This window comes from Vanellus vanellus (assembly GCF_965231255.1).
Source record: "Vanellus vanellus genome assembly, chromosome: 1".
NCBI classification, from domain to species: Eukaryota; Metazoa; Chordata; class Aves; order Charadriiformes; family Charadriidae; genus Vanellus; species Vanellus vanellus.
Window position 1 is genome coordinate 94,506,010 of NC_138905.1, and position 22,636 is coordinate 94,528,645.

General features: G+C 46.3%; 3 protein-coding genes across 3 annotated transcripts; 1 reads left to right on the forward strand and 2 right to left on the reverse strand.

The window, feature by feature from the left end:
* Positions 1–24: 24 nt before the first annotated feature.
* RMP64 (ribonuclease MRP subunit p64) lies at positions 25–5,853 on the forward strand (the record flags this gene model as incomplete). Its single annotated transcript, XM_082498740.1, has 9 exons — positions 25–115; positions 331–485; positions 1,284–1,360; positions 1,470–1,601; positions 1,948–2,025; positions 2,961–3,322; positions 4,045–4,106; positions 4,537–4,787; positions 5,247–5,853. 9 exons carry the CDS (start codon positions 25–27, stop codon positions 5,641–5,643), a joined length of 1,605 nt encoding a protein of 534 aa, XP_082354866.1. The 3' UTR covers positions 5,644–5,853.
* Positions 5,854–6,637: 784 nt separating this feature from the next.
* TAF13 (TATA-box binding protein associated factor 13) lies at positions 6,638–9,271 on the reverse strand. The gene is made up of 4 exons (XM_082498562.1): positions 9,189–9,271; positions 8,894–8,972; positions 8,212–8,309; positions 6,638–7,263 (listed from the first exon to the last, which is right to left on the reverse strand). Exons 1-4 carry the CDS (start codon positions 9,213–9,215, stop codon positions 7,093–7,095), a joined length of 375 nt encoding a protein of 124 aa, XP_082354688.1. The 5' UTR covers positions 9,216–9,271; the 3' UTR covers positions 6,638–7,092.
* Positions 9,272–15,251: 5,980 nt separating this feature from the next.
* On the reverse strand, positions 15,252–19,298 carry GTPBP8 (GTP binding protein 8; the record flags this gene model as incomplete). The annotated part of the gene is made up of 7 exons (XM_082487422.1): positions 15,252–15,940; positions 16,513–16,639; positions 17,095–17,213; positions 17,632–17,731; positions 18,087–18,217; positions 18,720–18,818; positions 19,005–19,298. The coding sequence occupies 6 exons, from the start codon at positions 19,296–19,298 to the stop codon at positions 16,555–16,557; spliced, it is 828 nt and encodes a 275-aa protein (XP_082343548.1). The 3' UTR covers positions 15,252–15,940; positions 16,513–16,554.
* Positions 19,299–22,636: the final 3,338 nt, after the last annotated feature.

Genomic DNA, 22,636 nt, shown 5'->3' on the forward strand with positions numbered 1-22,636 from the left:
AGCGCCGCCCCTATACCAGGGAAGATGGCGGCGCCTGAGGCGGCGTGGAACAGGCTGGACGTGCCGTGGCCCGCCAGCAGCGCGACGGTGGCCCTGGCGGCCAAACACCCTGCAGGTCCCCGGCGGGGGTGCTAGGCCGGGGCGCGCGGACCCGGGGAGGGCTGGGAGGCGTTGTAGGGCGCGCCAAGGCGCCGTGCGGGACGCTGGTTTGCGGCGGTCGGTGGGTCGGTGGGTGTGTGTCTGCCGGCCGCGGGAGGTGGGACCGCGGGGGGGGGGGGGGGGCGTCGGGGCGGTGTCGGCGGGCGCTGAGGCAGTGTCTTCCGCCTGCAGTGAGGTGGCTGCCGGCGCTGCGGCGGCAGTGCGACAGGGCCGGGAAGCGGCTGTCGGGGACGGGCCTGGCCGCCGAGAGACGCCTCCTGCGGGCCGTGCTCAACGTGTACCACAACAGGCTGCTCCGGCACCGGCCGTACCTGGCCCTGCAGCAGGTGAGGAGCGGCCTCGGCTGGTGGGCAGGTTGCCGGCGGCTGGTCACCAGTGCCAGAAGGGCAGCGGTGTGCCTGGGGCATGGCGCGAAAAGTATTTTGGAGCAGCTGCATTTTTGTCATCTGTAAGGCTCCTGGTGGTTTAATTCAGGGGGTTTGCTGGGTGTGCGCAGCCAGTGCAATTTGTGCTTTCCAGCCTTGGGGAACCAAGGCTCGGTGTCTAACACTCACGGTAAGACCTGAAGTAGGCATAATCACATACCTTTGAATATATGAGTACTACGGGGATTTGATTTTCAATTAATTGTAATAATGGGAGGGGGAAAGAATAATCCTAGGCTACTCTATTAGGCATTTCCAGCTTAAGATGAAAAGCGAACTCCTTACCAGTTTTCCAGTAAAGGGATTGTCAGTATCTTCAAATAACTGTTTTGAAATAGAAGAGGAATTGTTCTTACCCTTGTGATTTGTTTATGTGACCCTCGTGATTTGTTTATGTGTTTTCATTCTTGAAAGCTAATACCACAAGCCCTTGTACACTGCAGGAGGAACTATGCAGCACCCATTAACAATGGTCCGCTCCAGCTCTTCACTTAATTCCATGTTCACAGTAGTGTGATAAAGGGATCTTTTTCATCATAGTGCAGATACAGGAACAAACTGAACATTCCATTATGCAAACCTGCAATTTGTGGTGTTAAACTGATAAGGGGAAGGTGTCACTTAATATAGTGACAGTTCTTAGACCAAGGCACTCCCATCTCTCAAAATACCAGTCAAAGGAGTTTTCTTTTTTTCTAGGTAGAGCAATGCTTGAAGCGCCTATGGAAAATGAATTTGGTGGGCTGCATTGAAACTCTGGCAGGACTGATTCCCAAGTAAGTGTCATGATCGCATTACACAGGATATATTAATTAAGTTTGTCTGCAGAGCTAAAGAGGGCAAATGCTAGATCATAACCATCTCCTTATCCTTGTATCAACACAGGAAAAATACACCCCAAGCCTATGCAGAGTGCTTAGTTCCCAGCCAGCCTACACTGGAAACAGTGGCTCTGAAGGTGTTGGGAGGTTGCAAACTCATACTGCGTCTACTGGACTGTTGCTGTAAAGCTTTTCTGTATCCTTTTTTTCACCATGAACACATTCTTACAGTTCACCAGCAGCACCTTACGAGACCAAAACTAGGTCTGCTGTAGGCCCCGTGTTGCTGATAGACTCAACTGTGTAATTCATATTTGCAACTTGTGAGTTTCTTTGATAGACAAACATCTTATTTTCAAGTTATTATGTAGGAACCTTAGGCTGTTGGCTGACTGCTGTTCTGGCCTTGAGCAACCCAAAGTTTGGATGCTCATCTCCCAAATTATCTAGAATATTCCCTTGTGAATTGCCTCTAGTTGGTGTGTTCAGCAAGTCTCATTACATGCTGTTTATTTTTTATCCTTAACTAGTCTAATCTTCAGCTTGTCCGTTCAACATCTCTGCTCGGGAGAATTCATACTTTTGAACACTGTGGCTTCAGGGTTGTTGAGCCGGCTACGGTCTGTGTATTCAAAAGTCTGCCTTGTTTGTTGTCTGTCTGTTTGACGTGCCTGTCAGGGAGAACAGCTTGTAATTAGGCCTTGTTGCTGACTGAGCTTTATTCAGTTGGGAGGAGGAGGAGGGGGGATGTCCCTCCATACTTTTGGACTCGATTCTAGCACCTGAAGAATTGTGTAAGTGGAGAGAGACTTCTTACATGCTGTTTTGGAAGGCTGTTCTTGGTTCATAGCAAACTTTATGTAGCACTAATAAAAATCACAGTGTTAAAGCCAGCCTGCCACAAACATCAGGTACTCTGTGCAGCAAGCATTAAGTCCTGCCTCATGCTGAAAAGGAAAGGCTGGGATAAAGTTGTTGTATAATACTGCTGAGTTTTCCAGTGAAATCATTGTTCTAGTCTCTCTCAGTATGGCAGAGGAACACCAAGAAAGTAACTGCTGTCTGTAGCTGAAGGAGTAAAAGCATTGTGTAGAACTTAGTAAAATGTTCTTTGGAACAAGGAATCTGTCTTCCCAGTAAATGTAGACTAGGTGATTGTACGGCATCAGTGCTAGTACCGTTGTCCTGAGTTGGTACAGGTTGCTTTTGGGGGAAGACCTCTTTGTTAAATGATTTGGATGTGACCTGGGAACCTGCTGAATGCCAGGTATGGCACGCCACAAAGCTCTAGGGAAGTGGAGGGGCTCCTGATGAAGGATTTACTAGTCAAGTCACCCCTGTGCTCTGATCTTGAACAGTTCCTTAAAGCTTTGATTGACATTAAGGAAAGCATGGTGATAGAGTGTAAAAAGATAAGCTTGTATTGAGGGGGAATGGGGAAAGAGCAGCTTGGAATCTCTTCCATCAGCTCTTGTGCTTGAGCTGAAGGTAGTTATTCAGTGAGCACATGGTTTTACTAGAGGAGACTCTATACCTGTCTGTCTTCTCTCTTCAGGATTCAGTACAGGTGTGTATTGCAGAGCCTCATTTCCTTGTATGGCAGATTGTCAACATCACTTCATCTGGTATCTGAGACCCAACAGATGCCTTATATCAAGGGGTTTACCTTCCCTTCTGATATCAGTGACTTTCTTGGAGTGAATGTTTCTTCTGAGGTGAAGAAGCAAAAGGTTAGACTGCTTACAACAAAAAAACCTACCAGCTGGCTGAAGAAGCTCTTCCCGACCACGCGAGAGGCAGTGTCAGAAGCAGGAAAAAAGAGAAATTTTACAACCTGCACAAGTGCTGTGAAAAACTCTAGCATCCCATGCCCTGGGGACATTGGAGAGCCAGTTCTGGTGACCAGGGCCAGCAGAGGTAAGGCCTTGCGCCACAGTGCTACTGTTTCCTGACATCACAGAGACTGCAGCTTCTGTCCAACAGAGCCAAGCACTTCTACTATCCACAGAGTGCGGTTCTAGTACAAACTCCCCTCTCCTGGCCTTGGAAGAGGAGGTGAACATTGCATGTACCCTTGCCTTTATAGAGCTGTGGATAATTTTAGTATTGTGAGGCTTTTCGTTTGGTTTTCCTAAACATGATACAGCCTGAAGAGAAGCAGGTAATGAATGCAGTGTATAGGACCTGTTAATAGTCATGTATTTTTCTGCCTTTGTATAGATGGGGTCCAAGATAGTGAGGGAAGCTAAGAGCGCTGTTTGCAGTCCATACAAGAGTAGATAAGGTTGCAAATACAGGATGCAAGTATCCTGTGCTTGTTGGTTCCGGGCTGTGCCCATGTCTTCTCCTGCAGTCAGGGCTACGGCCAGTGACTGCAGGCATCCAAGTGTTTGTGTGAAGCTTTTACCCATGAAGTTCTCCTTTGCAGCCGTTTGTAAATCTCTGCATCCTCTTCATCCTTTGCCAGCTGCCCTGTGAGGTGAGCGTAGCCCCCTTGAGTTTGCCTGGAAATGTTGAGTACAGGTGTGAGCCTGCTGAGACAGCAGGAGATCTGAGAGCTCAGCAGGGCAAAGCATTGCGGCGTCTCTGTGTGAGAGCTGTCTTTATTTCATAATAGGAACCCTCCTGTCTCTTTGTAGGGAAGCACCTGGTGTTTGATGTGAAGAGCTTACTTAAACCATCCAGACCTCTAACACAACAGGTTTGTATGGCACCATTTTACCCTTCTTTTTTTTTTTAAACTTTAAAGACCCTAACATTCAAAACATGATAACCCTAATGGAAAATGTCCCCTTTCCGTGCTATATTTTTGCTTGTCTAACAACCTAAGTTGGCGTGGAAGCTTTGCACTAAAAATCACTCCTAATTTCTGCTTACGAATTTGAGCATTTGTTGGTATGTCAAATGAAATGACCAGAGAGCAAGTCAGTAGTAGACAGGAATACAAATTCTTATGATTTGCCACCTCTTTTTGTATTCCACAAAACAACACTGCTCTTCCACTTTCTCCTTAGGAAATAAGGAATGTTCTCACAAAAAACCTCAGTGCTCTGCTCCTCTCCAGCACAGAGGATCAGCTGTGTCATGTTTTTAAAAGACTAACTATTTCTGTTATTGTTTGTTTGTTTCAGGGTATAAGTGTTGCATCAACACCTTCCAAAGCAAAGTCAACATTGCTTTCCTCTCGTATAGGAAAATTGCAGCATACTGGAGCTCTTGTACAGATGGTCCAAACAGCTAAGTCGTTTGGGGAACTGTCAGAGGCACTCAGAAAAGCTATTTTGTGGTGCAAAGGTAACAAATTCAAGTCGGAAGCTTATTTTCTGCGTAACAAGTTGTTGAAAAGCAACCGGCTGCACCACGTGGAGGCTCAAGGATGCAGGTAATTTTGCATGGGTACGGGGTTTCTGGATCTGACACTTTACATTTTAATATTAAGTAGTTTGCTAGTGTAGAGAAACACAGTGGTCTAACCCACTCTCTTTAAATTCAAATGGGATCACTAGTTCAGGTCACTGGATGGTCTGATGTGAACACTGTGTTTAGCTTCAGTCATTTCTGAAAGGATTTAAAAGGCTAACAAAGGCATAAACCATTCAGAAGGAGGATGAAAATGCACCTTAAGTCATGTGCATGTTTAATGGTAATGATTATACGATGCGAAGGGTGCTGTCTTTCTTCATAACGTTCTGGCTACAATGGTACAAGGTGCTGTTGTATTTCCTTGGTATGACAAGGAAAATGGTAGAGAAGGCTAATAACCAAATCTCTCCAAACTCCAAATGAAATGACACTTTAGCAGCTGATAAAGTTATGTTTTCTGCACCTTCCTCCCCTTAAGCTTGAAGAAAAAACTATGCTGTGTCAAAACATCTGTCCGTAAATACCTCCTATACGGGTCACAAAATGTGTGCTGGCCAAAGCGGTACCTTGGGATATGGTTCTGTCGAAGGAGGATCAAATCATCTGTGCGCTTGAAGAGAGCTCTGAAGACTGTTCGGCAAAATCCTTCTGAGCTATTTGGGGGCTGCGAGAACAGTGCCTCACTTATCCTCCCAGCTTACCAGGATGGGCCTCTGAGTCGGGAAGGACGTTCCAATGCTGATACAGCCTCTGTCGAACTAAGCACAGCTGGGACGCCTAAGCAGCTGCTGTGGGAAGGAAGTTGTGGCCCTGTGTGGAATGAAGCTACTGAGAACATGGATATTGATTCTATTTTTGCAGCAATGGGTGTCTGACCCTGGACTTGCAAGGAGGAAAGAGGTCAAGTCATTCCAATTATTTTAAGTAAAACCCTCAAAACCCTCATGGTGTCTAGGTAACTCACAGCCTGAATTCTGCTACAAAAGTAGCAACTATTTTTATTGTATTTTTTTGTAAAATGGTTTTGTTTTTTTTTTTAATGGGAGGGTGTTTCAAACAGCTGAATAGTGACTGTGTTATCCTTACTGAGTGTCCCTTCTCTATTGCTGAACCGCATGTTAAGTGTTGCTGTCAAATCCACAATGCAAATAGTTACCATCCACGGCAGAAGGCTGCAGCTGATCACTTACTGCTGCTTAGAACAAAAGACTTGCTGCCGCTTTTCCAATGAAAGTCTTACACCCTTCCTTCTGTGCTGCTTGTACATGGGACAGCCTTGACTTATAGTATTACTGCCATTCAGCATTTGTTATTGTTGTCCTGCAACAGGGAGTCAACTGAACCTATTGCCTCTGAGCCACTCCAAAAATAGGGGAAAGCAGAGCTGTAGCCTGCAACAGTAACTCCTGACTGGTGAGCATATGTCTCACTGTCCTGAAATCTTCTAAGTGCAATTTCTACCTGCTTAGCAACGTAAGGCACAGCTATTCCAACACGTATTAATGAAATAATTTTAGAACAAGCAATTTGGTTAGTGTTTTCTGCCAGCCTCTTGCTTGTAACTAAGTCCCAAGATCAGGATCACCAGGAAATACTAAGAAAAAATTGTCTTGGAATGAAGAACAGGAATCTGCTTTATTGTAGAGCACCTGCCTAACAGGGGTAAGGAAAGGCTATAAGTGCAAGTAAATCTAGAATAGGTTAACTTCAATTTCCTAGGCTTAATACTGGTAGAAAACAAGAGCTGTACCCCTCGGGACAGGAAAAAGAGAGAACCTTCCAAGGCAATTAAGTGCTAAAAAAAAAAAAATCTGTATTATGCACCTTGTGTGAATTGGTCAATATAAGTTTAGTTATGAGGGGTGGGCATAAAGTTAACATGTTTTATTTGAAAAGCATATACAGAGCAAAGAGCAGGACTTCTCCAGTAGTTTGGCCTCGAAGACTTTATCCACTTAGCCAAGAACCATTTTCTAGGTTTCCTGTCATGGGAATACCTAGTGATAACTGAAATAATTGTAGAGAATCACCCATCATTAGCCTTCCAGATATCTGATTCAATGTAGTCCTACTTCAAGCAGACTTCCTTACAAGAATCTTTAGAGCTCTCTTCTCATAAAACGTCATAAAAATAGGTCAGTATACCACATACAGTCAGATAACACTCAGCTGCTTGAATACTTTTCAGAAAAGGCTGGGACCGAGCTTAGAGATCCCAGCAGTGACCTCCATCCTGAATAATCCCTCCAAACAACACACATGATGTTCCTTCCTCTTGGGCAGCAGGTGCTCAAGTAATGCCCCAGTGCAGCCTGCACACAGAATCAAGATCCGTAGTTTGCTTCATCAAAGGCCTTTCTGGCTCGCTTCAGTTCTTCATTCATAGTTAGGAGGTCTTTAACTCTGGCAAACTTCCGGGGGTCCTTGCGAATTAGAAAGACAATGTCCTCAACCTGTACACGACCCTGCCGCCCAATTGACATGGCCTTGTGCGTCTGTTAGAGGAAAAGAGGAAAGTCAGCAGAGTTCCTTTGCCCCTTAGTTTTTGGGAGTTTTTTTGTTGGGTTTGTTGGTGTGGTTTTTTGTTTGGTTTTTTTTTTTTTTTTTTTTTTTTTTTAAGATCTCAATTCCACTTTATTTCCTGTCATTTTAGAATCAAAAAGTAAGCACCACCATCCTAGTCACAAGAGAGCTTCCCAGTAAACCACAGACTTACTGTTGCTCTGCTGTCCCCAGCTGCCTGTCACACCCAGCACATACCACTACATACAACAGTAATGACATCAAAACTAAAGCCAGATTATATGTGGGACCCCCCCACCTGCAGAGTGCTTGAAGATGAACAGCAGCAGGCAGAACTTGGAAGCAATGGGGAGCACCTTATCACAGGACATTTTAGGGCATTTTGATGAGGGAAGGCAAGGCCAATCTTTCAAAAGAAAGGGGATCCACCAAACAGTAGGAATAACTTTTTTCAAAAAACACAGCAAACTTTCAAAGAGAATCCAAGTGTATGGAAGAGGGATGGCTTCGGGTCTCAGAATCTTGCATTTCTTTTGTAGGGCACAGCTACATTCCCATCCATGTAAAGACACTGGGAGAACACAAGAAGTCAAACTTTCAAAGCTGAGCCTTGTCTTTTGTCAGCTGCACATATAGTGGTGCCACAGCAAACCTCAAAGTCAGCTGCGTATTTCCCCCCACCAATACTAATTTAACTGCTACTTAAGGACTTCAGACACTGTTCTAAACCCACGTGGAGCAAGATGCATGAATTTTGCCTTAATCTCGGAAGAGCAAAGTTGAAGTTCAGCTTTTTCCTACTAGCATCAGTTTTTAGCCTGGGATAATGCAGCATCTGAGGCAGAGATATCTGCCTCATCCTCCAGAAGACTAAAGTCTTACTGAGGATGTTTTGACCATGCTGTCTAGAGCCAACTTACCATTTCTGTGATAAACTCTATTACCAGGTCCTCAAGAATGTCCACTGATTCTGTGTAAGGGTTCTGGTCATCCCCGAATCCATACATCATGCATCTTACTGCAGAAAGAAACACTCGGTGTGAGGCTTCTTTCATCCGTTCAGCACTGTCAGCAGCACACATCTAGCTGGAGCTCACCACCAGCCCGCACATTCCTGCGCCAGGGTGGCACCTGGTGTGCCGGGCAGGACAGTTCATGAGCAAGCATGTGGGAAATAAGCATGTAGACAGAAGCCAAGAAAAGCTGAGTGCTGCGCATGCAGAAAAGCACATCTCATGACAGACTTTAAATATGCATTTAGCCTACCAAATACTGAACACCCACTGACGGCATGACTGACTTCTAGCACAGTTAGCTTCAGATGATGCATTAGCGATATTATTGGGGGGGTGGGGGGGAGGGGAAGGTGTCTACATGACAGGTTTCTGCACTTCCAGCCAGGGCACAGAACAAACCCCGCTGTTTTGCTAAGGAAAACTGAGTTGTGGAACTCCATAACTGCCTCCTCGGCGTTTCAGCAGTGTCTGGGGGTATGACATCGTCCTCCACAGCCGCGGGGAGCACCGCCACCACCACCAGTACTGCGGGGCTGCCGGCGACCCCTCGGCGCTGGGCAGAGCTTTCTGCCCCGCATCGACTCACGTTCTTTGGAGAACAGCCTCTTCCTCTTGCCCTGTCCGCCGTCCAGGCCCCCGCCGGCTTCCTCCGCGTCTTCTTCAAACTACACGGGCACAGCGGAGGAGAGGCCGCCGTCAGCGCCCGGGGCGGCGGGGGGTCCCTGACCCTTTCCCCTTCCCCCACTCCCTCCCCAGCCCCGGTTCCCGGCCACCGGCCGTGCCCCCCCCCCGGGGCACACCAGGGCTGCCCAGCTGCAGTGGGGACGCGGGCCCGGAGCGTCCCGTCACAGCATTTCCCGACGTCCCGCGTCGCCACTCACCGGCGCGTCCTCCTCCTCGTCAGCCATGGCCGCCGCACCGCGCCGGGGGCTTCCGAGCGCGACGGAAGAGCTTCCGCTTCCTCAGCCCCGCCCTTCCCCCGGCGGAGGCCGCCTTCTCGCCGTACGGTGGAGGGCGGGGCCGGGCCGTCCCCGTCGGTTTCCTGTCGTCGGGTCGGCTGCCGCGGCCCTCCCCGCCTCATTGGGGCCGCTACCCAGAGCAAAGCCGGCTGCGGTTGCTGCTTGCAGGGCCGGCGTCCTTTTCAGCTGCTTTGATGTAGTGTATTTGTTTTCAGGGGACAAAATTGTAAAGTCTAATTCTCCTCCGTAGGTGCAGACGTTGGCTGTTGTTTCAGTTCTCTGCCTGCAGTAACCACCTTGCTCCATAACCACTTCCCGGCGCAGCCAAAGCCCCGCTCTCCGTGCCTGAGAAAGGGTTTGGCGCACGGGAAGAAGGTAGGACGGGGGAGTTTCCCGCTGCCTCTGCTCCCCCAGAGCAGAGCTGGCTGACCCAGCCCACACGGCTTGGGGTTGGGTTCTACAGGCGCTTACCTTGGCCCAGAAAGGGGCGGTTTGGGGATGGCAAGGAGAAGCGGGCATATGGGTTGTTTACCTTGAATCAATCACTGTCGCCAATGGCTCTGTAACTAAGCATAAAGCATAGAGCTTTGACTTGAAGCTGAGTTCCTGAGCACTTCTAATATGTTGGCCACAAATCTCTGTATTCTGCAGATATGAAAAACAGTAGATGTGCTGTACCGAAGCTCAAAACTAATTTCAATTTCTGACTTTCATTCTAGGAAAAATAGCACTAAGGTGACACATGGAAGTCAGTGGGCTTCCCCCACCCACCCCCACTCCCTCCCGGTACTGAGAAGTTGAAAGATTCCAGGTTGCTTCGTGACAGGGTTTTATGGAAAAAGGATCTCAAATGAACCCTAGAATTTCCCTTTCAGATCATCCCTGACTTGGGAAAGAACAAAAAAACTTTTGCTGATGCCTGGGCCTGGTCAGGAGAAACTGAAGATGAAACTTAACAATGTAAGGTAAGATACTGGTGCAGTTACAACACACAACACAGAGTTCCTTGCCCTGTCTGGAGAAGGCTTCGTGAAAGTAAATGTCCATGCACTGGTATCTAGAAGTCCTCACACTGGCAGTTCCTCACTGTCAGGGGGCCAAGCACAACTCAGAATGACTTCCCCTAAGCCAAAGAACAAGTACAATGCGACTTATAAATCCTTTTTTCCTTTCTATACAGTAACACTTCACTTCTGTCAACGTCTAAATAAACATTTTTTTTTCTTTTTTTTTTTTTTTTTGTGAGATATGTTTCTTGCTGTTAGCCTAAACTAGGTAAAAAATGTCAGGAGGGGCATGCAAAGGAAATGGGCACAGATCAGTTGCTTACGTAATGCACTTTTCAGGTAGGTTATAATAGAAGGGCCCACGCACCATGTCATTTAACTTGTATTTGTGCCTAAGTTCCCACCTGCAGCTGCAAAGAGATCTGTGTTCCTTTGTAATTTAACGTCTAAGGCTTGGACAAGATTTATCCTCATCAGCTTGGACACCTGTTAGCGTTTCTTAATTTCTTAAATAAACTTTAACATTGAAATGCTTTATACTGAAAAAACATGTTTCTTGTTATTTTTGTTGCATTATTTTTGTTTATTGTACTTAATATTTTTGGTGAATTTCTTAGAAGCACTTCTTTAGAGTACTAGGTCTAGAACAAATGTTACTTAAGTATGACTTAGGAGTCATGTTGGGGAGCCACTAAGGAGGGAATGGTCTTTAAATTGTCCAAAACTGTTCCTTTATCCCAAATGTTGTAAATACTTTGGCCACCTGAACCCTGGCTGCTGTGGGCCAAAGCTTACAGATCTACCTGCCAAATCTTGTAACTGGGGGCTGAGTCCCAGGTTTCCCACTCCTTCTGGGGTTTTTGGAAGAAAAAGAATCTCTAAATACCAGCACAAAAGCAGCTGTGGTGCTGAAGTCCTGCTGAATCTACACAGACCTTGGTCTGAGTGCATTTTTGCCCTGTTAAATAATACTTCTGAATTGTGCAATAGCTTCATAAATTGTTGTGAGAGGTTAAGCTAGTTTTGCTGATGCTTGAGAAATGCAAGTTTCTTGTGCCTTTGTCAGGTTTTGCCTTAAGAAAAAATTTTGTCTTAAAGAAATTTTTCCTTACAAAGAAAACTCAGTTATGTCTCCAGTAGGAGGCTCCCTCTTCTAGTGTCATAAACGCCTTGCTAAGTCTGAACAAAAGTTTTTCTCTAGGAAGCTGAAGAGGAAGAAGGAAAAGGTACAGCTGAGGTGCAGATACTGTGGAGTAGAGCCATAGAGGGTCTTGATGAAGCACTGAAGGATCCCAAGGAATGAGTTCAAAAGAAATGAGTACAGCGCCTTTAGGTGTCGGAGTCTGAACAGCATTCCCTGAGGGAGCTCGGAGTACCCCATTCTGCACTTGCACCAGGGACGAAGGCGACAGTCCAGCAGTGCTGTATTCATCACACAAGAACCAGTGGAGAATAATTATTGGGGAGCAGCATCAGCAAGAAGAGTGCTAAGATTTATTCCCCCCCTGCCCCTTACTATTTATTGGCATAATATGTTTTCCATCATTCTCAATGTTTTTCAAAGAAAATACTGGTTTAAGTAGCTATGACTGTGCAAGTGGTAGCTTTATTGTCTTGTATAAACTTTGTAAACATGCCACAAGGTGCACAAATACCACTGTAGATGATTAGAATACAAAAATGTGAACTGTCTTCCCTGAAAAAAATCTGCTGTATATTTAAATACAAAGTTGATAGCTGCTCAATAATTACCTTATTGAGCAAAACAGTTTTCTTTGCTTATACAAGAGATGCTTATAAGTAGAGTAGTTACAGTGGAAGTAGGTAGAGATCAAGTAATGCTGTGCTTGGACTGTGTTAAATTAGTGTTAAAATAAATCTGTGCATACAGACTTAATGCTGTGGCTAGTTCTTAGGAGCAGATCAAATTGCAGTTACCAAACCTGGTATTAAAATCACTTGTGTAGGTAAGGAAGGGATTGCTTACTTTACTTTCTATTGGTGTTGTTTCTCGGTATGAACTGGCTGTGAATGCATCAGACGAGAATAAAAGGAAGTTACCAGACTGGCTATAGCATGTTATGGAGAGGGTGGCTTCTTATATAGAGGGCTGTAGAGGCAAGTCCCGCCTCTGTGACAGGTGCACCCACTCTGACTGAATTAACAGTACTTTGATTCAGGCAACACTGACAAGTAGCCCTGAGGGATGTCAGCCCTATTGTACAAATGTTGAGAAATTGTGCTAGGCCGTATCGTCTCAGGATCTTAAGGAATTTAGGTCATGTCTTATCAGGAGCTAACAGTACCAGCCTGAGCTGGGACCAGACCAAACTACAGCTGCTGGGGTGGCACAGTTGCATGTACACCAACAGGGAGTTTGACTACAAGTCAATCACTTCACATGATAAATATCTGCAGCCACCACAGCCCGCTGAGCTCTCCTGCATGGCAGCAGACTGCACGGCGGTCATCTCCCCTTGACGCCTCTCAAGGTTAGTCCACAATGTCAAGAGATCTTTACCCGGCAGCCGGTATCTAGTGAGGTAAATGACATTTTACATTAGATCTAAAGCATATTGTCTACAAGCTAGCTTAATTATTACAAGTGCAGTAAGTAGCAGAGTGTTTGACCACTGTCTAATCATCATTTAATCATTGTTTAATAAAACCTTTTGGTTAAGCCACAACTTACTCCTCCCTCCTTGGCTTCTTCTGTAAATGGGTTCTGGTCTTGCTCTGTTTCCAAAGCTCTTAAGTAGGAGAGTGATGTAAGAAGCTGTATGTCTCCCTGGGTTTCTCCCTGCTTGTGCAGAAACAGCTACAATGTCTCCATAAAATACAGTATCATGTTATAGCTGGGATAAGCAGGTACTAAAAGTAATCTCAAGCACAAGTAGGGTTAGCTAGTGATACAGACTGAAAACATTAGCTGCTGCTAAAATTTCTGTTTCCTCTCTTTCCAGGAACTTTGATAATTGAGGCAGCAGTATCTTCCTTCTCATGGGCAGCCACCCCACTTAATGCGGAACGAATTGTCTGTATTTATCACTTGGCATGTTCTGTTTGCCATCCAAAATTTGTTTCATACTGTACCGGAGTGCTCCTACTGCAATACATCCTCTTTCTGAGCAGTCTGAAAACAATGCTGAGCCCAAGGAGCAACTCCTTAGACAAAATAGTGAAAGATGGCAACACCGAAACAACCTTCAAAGTGATAGTAAACCAGAACTCTTTCTGCCTTAGTTCATGTTGCCTCTCTGTGTAAATGCCTCAGAGAGGCTAAATCTGAAATGTGTACCTGCTAACCTTCCCCCCCCCTCCCCCCCCCCTTTACTTTTTAAAATAACCAAGAAACCCGTTTAGGTTACTTCATTAACAGAATTATTGACATAGTATCTGGTGAAGGTTCCTACTAAAATACATTCTACACTGTAGTGACTCTAGGGAACTGTTGCAGGAATATGGTGAAAATACTGGCTTTGTAGCACCAGGGTTATGGTGACAGACTAGACCAGACACAGCAGAGAAAGAAAAAGGAGAAAGTACTGCTGAAAGACCGGAGAGATAAGCACAAGGTAAACTCATTTTCCACAAAGGCCTGTACTCAACGTCACTTCTGCGAGTGACAGGTGCAGAAGAGGCAAAGCTTTACAAGATAATGCTGGGTGCCTGCAGTGTGGTGTATACACTGCCAACAATTTAAGACATCACAAGCATTTAAAACTGAAATGGTCTCTACTGCTTCAGTATGCTGCCAGGCCCACCATCGATCAACGAGTGAGGAAAAAAAAAGGGAGAGCTTTTGTGGCCCTGGCCTGAGAAAGTGCAGTTCCTCATTCAGCAACACAACTTAAGAACTTGGCAAGAAAGTCTGGTAGTATATCAGGTGCCTGTCTACCCAGAGCATGTTCCCATGAAGACACTTAAATAAGTTTTAATGTTTAAAGTGAAGGAGAAGACTTGATTTTTTGGTTTGAGGTATAACAAAACCAGTTAAGTCTCTTCTAACTAACTCCATTCTCTGAAATGAACAGTGTGAGTTTCAGTGTGTCTGCTTCTAGCAGCGATAAGGACTGATATTTATAGTTAGAAGAGGCTTAAATGAAAAGTAAAATCTCTGAAAAGAAAACTGGGTTTGTTCTACCTTAAAAGAGAGCATCTGCCATTCATTTAGTCTCCAGCCCAGCCCAAACCACAACACTGTCACAGGGGCACTAATTCTTGCATGTAACAAAACTGTGGTGTTCCTTCCTGCAGATGGCTGAGGAAAATGCAAGAGTTATTCCAGTATTTGAAGAATTGGTTAATGAAGATCTTCTGAACAATACAGCAGAAAACCCAGATGTGTCCAAAGGTAACGCTGGTTCTTCAGGATAAGACTGTACCTACTGTTTCTAGTACAGCTGTAAGAAACTGTATGACATAGCTCCACGTGGCTTCCACTAAGGACACCTCATGGCAACTATACATGCCCACGAGGATCATGGGGTCCAGTTCAGTCTGCTGCCATTTCAAAGGACTTTTTATACAAATGGATTTACCAGACATACTGAATGTATTCAAGCGGTTAATGAAAGACTTCCTGGTGCTGTAAGGTGTTTTGTTCTCAAGAGGGACTGAAAACAGAACTGCATTTTCTTTTACATACACACACTTATTTTCAGAGGTTTTCCAGTCAAGGCTGAGGCCTTGAGAATGACAGCCTTGGTGAGACTGATGCTTTTGGAAGATCCTGGTTTTAAGATACTAAGAAGAGATTATTCCTGAAGTGTTCACTTGCACCTGTTCCATCTGTCTAGATACTACTGCGCTTCTCCCTAGGATCAAGCATCCTATGGGCTGGTTTGCTCTAGAGCACTTTGGGATTAGAGATAAAATATTAAAGAATTACAGGTTTGATCTCTGCCAAGATGTGGAAACCAGAGATCCACGTTTCTACTGCGTTCCCCACCCACCCCACTTCCTACATGTATGCTGAAAACAGACCTCACTTCATGTCTAATTAGAGTCAGAAGAAATTCCATAATGAAACAAAACACCAGCAATACCTCAGAGTGGCTCACAAAAGACCTGTCCTTTCTTGAGGTTTTAACACTTAATGTAAGTAACTTTGACAGCTGCATACACACATTTGGCAATGTTAAGACATGACAAGATGGAGTGCCAGAGTTTGACACAGGCACTTAATAGCTTTAGTCTAAATTCTTTTGTAACAACTGCTGCTATCAATAGCAGTCCTTTTTTTTTTTTCTTCTTCAATTCTGTGCTTTGTAACAAGCCAACTTCAGGTGCTTTTAGCTGAGGCAGGACACAGCTGTGCCAGCTGCTGCAGTGCTCCTAAAGCATACGGGACATCAGTATTGTGCTTCAGCTGCCCGGGTAGAACAGATGCAGATAATGGACAACGTGTCTCATCTCTGGCAATTCCTCTGAGTGCAGCTGCAGAACTTCATGCTGTATTTAAAACGGAAGGTAGATGCAGCACTGATGGATGATAAAGTGCAGGAGAAGAGGGTTCCCCCTAGGTGTCAGTCCTTTATTCCACTCTGTTTCAAGCCAACAGTGATCAAAAAGCAGATCCCGTTAAAGATGTATCCTTTCCTTCATCCACTTGGACCAGGGAGAACTCGACACACGCAAGCGGGACATGCTATCACGCTGCACCTACTGAACGCACAATGCAGAGGAGTGACAAAAGTAAAACATACAAGAAGCCCTAAAAACACCTTCACAGACAACATGTTGGCTATTTCTACTCCAGATGGCCTTAGAGAAGGCAGATTGCACAGGTGCTAGTTTTTGGCCCCTGCTATTTAAGCTGAGAGAAGCAAACCTCCGTGTATCATTCAATTCCCCGGGGCAAGTACAGTTTGCTTAATGTTAGGGCTATAGTTTTTCTTTTCTAAACTAAACGCCTCTTTTAATGAGATTACTAGACTATCTCTAGTATCCTGAATATAGCAGAGCTTAGGCATGCAGTGGTAGCTTTTTGAACTTTAGCTGGAGGGAGGTTCTCTTTGCTTTTTTCTTCTAAGAACAATCATGTAGGTTTTATAAAACAGTTTTGTAATAACCTATATTCATTCATATGCAAACTTCCTGAACTGATGAATTTATTAAACAAAAAGCTTAGCCTTACAAACATTAATTTATCCCCGAAATTATACAAGTTTATAAAAAAATAAATTCTAGTACTTTGGGTTATTTACAACAAAAATCCACACCTCTAGTTTTGGTACCTTTTGTTCCGGGTGAGCCAAGCAGATCAGGAGCCAGTCTTTTCAGCTGGCCTCTACAGTTGGCAGGTTTCCAGTAACATGGGCTACAAAACACCTTAGCAAGTGAACCCCCGAAAATTCCAGAGAACTGTGGAAACAAAGGCATGGATGTTCAGTGCTAGAGGTTGCTGCGCCTTGGAGTAACGCAAGCAAACTCAGCTACTGGCTGTGTTAAATTACATCTCCTGCAGGGCGGTACAACCTTGGTAAATTAAGCACTTCAGCTATGTAATCAAACAACTACAGCTCGCTACTGTTAACACAACTCCAAACAAAATGGCAAAGCCCACCAACATGCAGCACAGGCACTTCTACCCCCTCAGAGGAAGGCCAAAGGAAGAGCAGACTTGAAAACTGGACTGCGCTCACTTGCAGAGGAGGGGGAAGAAGGCGGCAAGAGGCGTTTCCCCATCAGCAGCCCACCCTCTCTCCTTGGGGCACAGAGAAGTGCCACGTCTGGAGCAGACAGACCCATTTCAGGTAGTCTGCCCTACTGCTTACCATCACCTGAAAGGAAACGGCAGCAATGGAGACGAGCTTTACCTGACCAGGAATAGCTGAGGAAAGCATCCCTGAGTTTTCTCCTTTACAAACTCCTGGATCTCCAGTACATTCTTTAACAACAGTCCCCTGGAAGCTCGGTCAATTTTTGTTAACACCATCTGCATGGATCCAGGAAAAGAGGATTAAAAGAGGCAAAGAAGATTAGTTTGCTGCTAGCCTGGAACATCTGTAAGAGTGCTGGACTATCCTGGAAGGCAGGCTGAAAGCTCTGGGTCACATCTAAGGGGAAAAATGGTATAATACAGTTCACCAGAACACTTTGTAGCCTGCATAAGGAGTAGACCTTTTCAAGCTCCTCAAGCTGAGCACTGAAAAAAAAGCGTCCATTTAGTAAACCTAGCAAAAATCCCTTAAATCCCACTTGCCCCCGTCAACGCATTTTAGGCCTATTTTATTAACAATACAGTGGGGGGTTACTACTTAGGTAGGACAAGTTGCATAAGCTCAGGTAGAGGGTATACACCTTTAGAGATTATCTGTAGCTTATAACCGACACAAGAACAAAGCGCTACCTACCACATAAGGAATCCCAAACTCTTCCAGCATCTCTACTGCAATATGATCTGTTTTCTGGAGTCCCACTACACCATCAACTAATAGAAAAGTCCTCTTCAAGCTGCCAGAAATAAGAGCAACAGTAATCACCACCATTATTTCATGCCTGCTCTGCTACTTCCAAATTCATAAGCAAGAACAATTAACATGTGATCTGGGGATAGGAAGAGACAAGAAATGCTATGGATGGGAGCTGAGGGTCAGCATGGAGCAGCACCTCAATCTCTTCTGCTGTTTTGATCTGTCTAAGCATGAATGAGTGACACCACAGAGGTTCCCAGGGAAGTGATGTCAGAACTAATCAATACCACCACTGGAAGCAGCTACCCCCCCTGCACTTTTTTACCTAATTGCACAACACTGTAGACAGGTGTCTGGCTTTCATTGCTCTGCAGAAGTACAGTTAAGTCCCTTACTTGCGTCGTTCCTGCAGATAGGCCTCCACCATCTCCACAAAGTCTTGCGGGGCACGGTAGCCGTATCCTGGCATATCCACCAGAGTAAAGTACTTCCCTACTTTGAAGAAATTCATCTTCTTGGTGTGGCCCTGGGGAGAGGATTTAGGTAAGATGAAGGAAGGGTGTGGCTTTAAAAAGTTGCTTTAAAAAGTTGTTTTTGCAGGAGATGCCCTGCAAAACATCTCTGCAGCATACCCTGCCACTCCCAACCCCCACAGAAGGCGGCTGCAAAAATGCTACTACTGTTGCTTTAAGCTGCCCAGTCTCCTACCCTTGCAGCGATCCTATGCAACTCTACCCTTAAAACAAACTAAAAATACCTTCACAGGTCTCTGTACTCGGTTCTTCCCAAAGGGCGTTATGGCGCATCTGCTCACCTCGAATGACTCTTCTGTGCCAGCCCCGGCTGAAGACCGAAGCTGGGCTCTTTCCACCTTTTCCTTTGCTGGAGAGAGGCCTGTGCCAGCCCTGAGCTGGCAGCCACCACGGCTGGCATGTTCTCCCACCTCTTCAAGTTACCCGAGTTTCCTCCCACCCTTCTCAGCCCTATCTGGGCTGGCACCGGCTGCTATAGTTAAAAACGTCACTTACCGGAGTTTTTGACACTCTGACCTCCACTTCTGGAGACAGTGAGAACAGGGCCCGGATTAAAGATGATTTCCCCACGTTGCTCCGCCCGATGAAGCACACCTGCAGTAGGAGGGGCAGAGAGAGCAGTCAGTGTTCCTAATCCCGTCCGCCTGCCCGCACCCCACGCGTCCGGGCAGGGGGCGCCCCTCCTGCTGCAGCCGCTCCCGGTCATCTGTCACCCTTCGGTGCCGATGCCCGGGGACAGCGGTGTCCTGTGCTGCCCCGGACACCCCCAGGACCGCTGACCTCAGGCAGCGCGGACGCCGGGGCATGGTCCATGCGGACGGCGGAGCTGACGTAATCGATGACGTGCCGGCGGTCGGAGCGGAAAAGCGCTTCGGCGCGCTGCAGGGCGGCCAGGTCGGGTTGGAAGAGGCGGAACCGCGCCGTGTCGGTGCCGGGCGCCAGGTAACGCGCCAGCTTCTGCAGCGGGAAGACGACGCCGATGCGGCGGTTCCGCTCCAGCCGCAGCACCTGCGACAGAGCGGCCAAGGCCGGCAGCGACCGCCGCGCCGCCCCGCCCGCCCGCGGCAGCAGCATCCCGGAAGGCGGCGGGCGCTGGACGGGGCGGGGCGGAAGGGGCTGGGCGGCCGGTCCGCCGCGCCCTCGGGGTTTGCCTGGTCGGTTTAATTACGGCGATGAAGAGGTTTAAGGCCTGGAGGGGCCATTAAGAAGATAAGGCAGGGACACCTCCCGCTAGACCGCGGTGCTCAAAGCCCCATCCAGCCTCTTCTTAAACACTTCCAGGGACGGGGCATCCACAGCTTCTCTGGGCAACATGCTCCAGTGCCTCACTATTCTCAGAATAAAAAATTTCTTCCTGATACCTGATCTAAGTCTACCCTCTTCCAGTTTGAAGCCATTCCCCCTTGTCCTATCACTACATGCCCTTGTAAAAAGTCACTCTCCAGCCTTCCTTGTAGGTCCCCTTCACATACTGGAAGGCCGCTATAAGGTCTCCCTGGAGTCATCTCCAGGCTGAACAACCCCAACTCTCTCAGCCTGTCCTCATAGGAGAGGTGCTCCAGCCCTCGGATCATCTTTGTGGCCCTCCTCTGGACCCGCTCCAACAGGTCCATGTCCTTATATTGGGGGCCCCAGAGTCGGATGCAGTTCTCCAGGTGGGGTCTCACAAGAGTGGCGTAGAGGGGCAAATCCCCTCCCTCGACCTGCCGGCTACGCTTCTTTGGATGCAGCCCAGGATGCGGTTGGCTTTGTGGGCTGTGAGCGCACCAGAACAATGAAAGCAGTTACTGGTGAGAGTTGGGTTAATGGTGTAAACCTAGGGAAAACCCTCTGTATTCTACTTTAGTCCTGTACGTTACATCCTCTTAAAATCTGCTTTGTTTCACAGCAGCTCAGATGTGCATAGCTCAGGACAGCCCACAATCACTGGCTGCTGTGTGCCTACATAGAAGAGTGCTCCCAAATAAATCTACAAATGACCTTTATCTGGCTCCAAACCAGTTTGGAGTCTACAGAGCAGGCTTCTCTGCTGTCACCCCCAGTAGTGCAAATAATAATAGGTAAATATAGAGAAAAAAAAGCAGAAAAATAAAAATAAACCTTTCAAGAATTATTTCAAGAACACTGCTTTTTTTTTTTTTTTTTTTTTTTTTTTTTGTGGTAATGCACCAATCTAATTTAATTGAAATCTGTGGTGAATCTTGTACCAGAAAAACCACACTGGCCAGAGATGATGCTCATAATGACTTCTGCTGGTTTCAGCTGGGAAGAAGTCCATTTTCTTTCTAGTCATTGCTGTGAAAGGAAATTCAATAATACATACAGTTTTAGTTGTTGCTAAGCCATGTTTATGGTTTTCAAGGATTCTTTTCAGTTTCCCATATAAGCTGAGAAGGAGCACTTACAGAATGATGGAATGGCCAATGGAGTATTCCATAACATAGCTGTCATGCTTAGTATATAAATGGGGGTTGGCTGTGGGACAGGAAATCCACAATCACAGCTCAGGACGGTGCCAATTCACTGGGTGGTGAGAGTGACTTGTGTCATTATTATTATTATTGTTATTTTCCTTTTCTGTTATTGTTCTATTAAACTGTCTTTATCTCAACCCACCATTTTTTTCCTTTCCCTTTCTCCTCTTTTCCTCCCTCTTCTCCCTGCCATTCTGTGGGAAGAGGGAGAACTGCATGAGCGGCTGTGTGGTCCTGGCTCCTGGCTGTGGTTACACCACAACACCACTCCAGGAAGCAGATTTCCACATTTCTATGCCAAACCGTGACACGCAAAACAGAGCAAGTGCTCTTAGGTATTTTTGCCTTGGTGTCCTGTGTAGCTCACTGCTGCTGGCAGCAGGCTTGCCTGCTTGAAATCACCCTCCGGTAGTCATCCCTGACTAGGCACTTGTCCTCCAGCTCACCACTCCCAGAACAGCCGGCCAGAGGCAGGAGGGAAGGCAGCAGAAGAAACCGACTGAACGTTTAACAGTACATCTGCAGGTGCGATGATGTGAACAGAGGTGCCCACTTCACCGGCTGGTGCCCCAGTCACTAATTAAGTCTCCCTTTTTAATGTGACAATATCTACATAGGCGACAGGAACAAACTGAAATGTCATAGGACCTTCTGAATACATCTAATTTTAGCAAAGGGCTGGATAAACAAGAGCATCCAGTAGACCCACATCTAAAACCTGAAGATCAGAAGTGTTCATTTCAGTGGAACATGGGTTCTTTTTTTTTCCTTGGACCAAACTGCAGTCAAGGTTCTCTGCGGGCAGACCATACAGAGACTGGAAATGGCAGGTTACTACGGACAGACCTGGTAAAATATCAACATTTAAGCCTGCTTTGTATCTCCCCTGAAAGACTCCACTTTCTATTCCATATATTATTGCCAAACATTAGGCATTCGGACTAAAATTGCCTATGGCTCATTTGTGTGGCAGCAGATGTCTCTTTTCAGTTGTGGGTTACATAGTTCAGATGTTAGGGAATGACTACAAAAATAATTCAGTTGAAACTACAAATTCTGACAGTCGTTCCTCTGGTCTATGAAGGAGGGAATCTATAGTGCCATCACACGGCACATGCAAGAGAACAGGGTGATCAGGCCCAGTCAGCATGGGTTTGTGAAAGGCAGGTCATGCCTGTTGTCCTGGTTTGAGGTAAAACAGAACCAATTTTGTTCAGTAACTTCGCTTCTTAGCTGGGCCTCTTCTAACTACTGAAATTAACTGCATATTGTGCAGACAGTGTTCACTCTCTCAGAGTGACAAGGCCAATTGTTTACAGCTGATGCCCAGGCATGGTGTGCAGAGAGGCTCCTGCTTACACTTATTGCTATAACCCCCAAGGCCAACCAACTTTGTTATTTGCCACGTTGGAGGGTCGGAAGCGGAAAAGCATAGTGGGGTCCCACCTGCGGGGAGGAGCGGACAGGACAGGTGACCCAAAACTGACCAACAGGGTATTCCATCCCATCTGCCTCATGCTCAGTATAAAAGCTGAGGGATCAAAGGGTCATGGGCTCTTCCTTCAATGGCCAACGTCTGAGGAGGACTCTGTTTGTCTGCCTGTGATCCCGATCCTGAATCCAGATCCGGAATCCAGTTCCCGTCCGTCACTGAGTCCAGCCTGGGACTGCCCCAGTGCCAGCCAGTGACGTGATTGTCATCTCGGGAGCTTGATACGGTTTTGTATATATTTTTCATTATTCCTTTTTATTTTATTATTAATATTTCACTAAAGTAGTTTAGTTCCTTCTAAACTCTAAGTCTCTTTTTCCTCCTCTGCCTCTCTCTTTGTAGAGGGGTAGAGGGGAGCATCTGTCAGTCCTATCTGGGGTCCCTCAGGTCCCCAGTGGTGGATTTGGCCTAAACCACGACACCTGTCAAACCTGATCTCCTTCTAT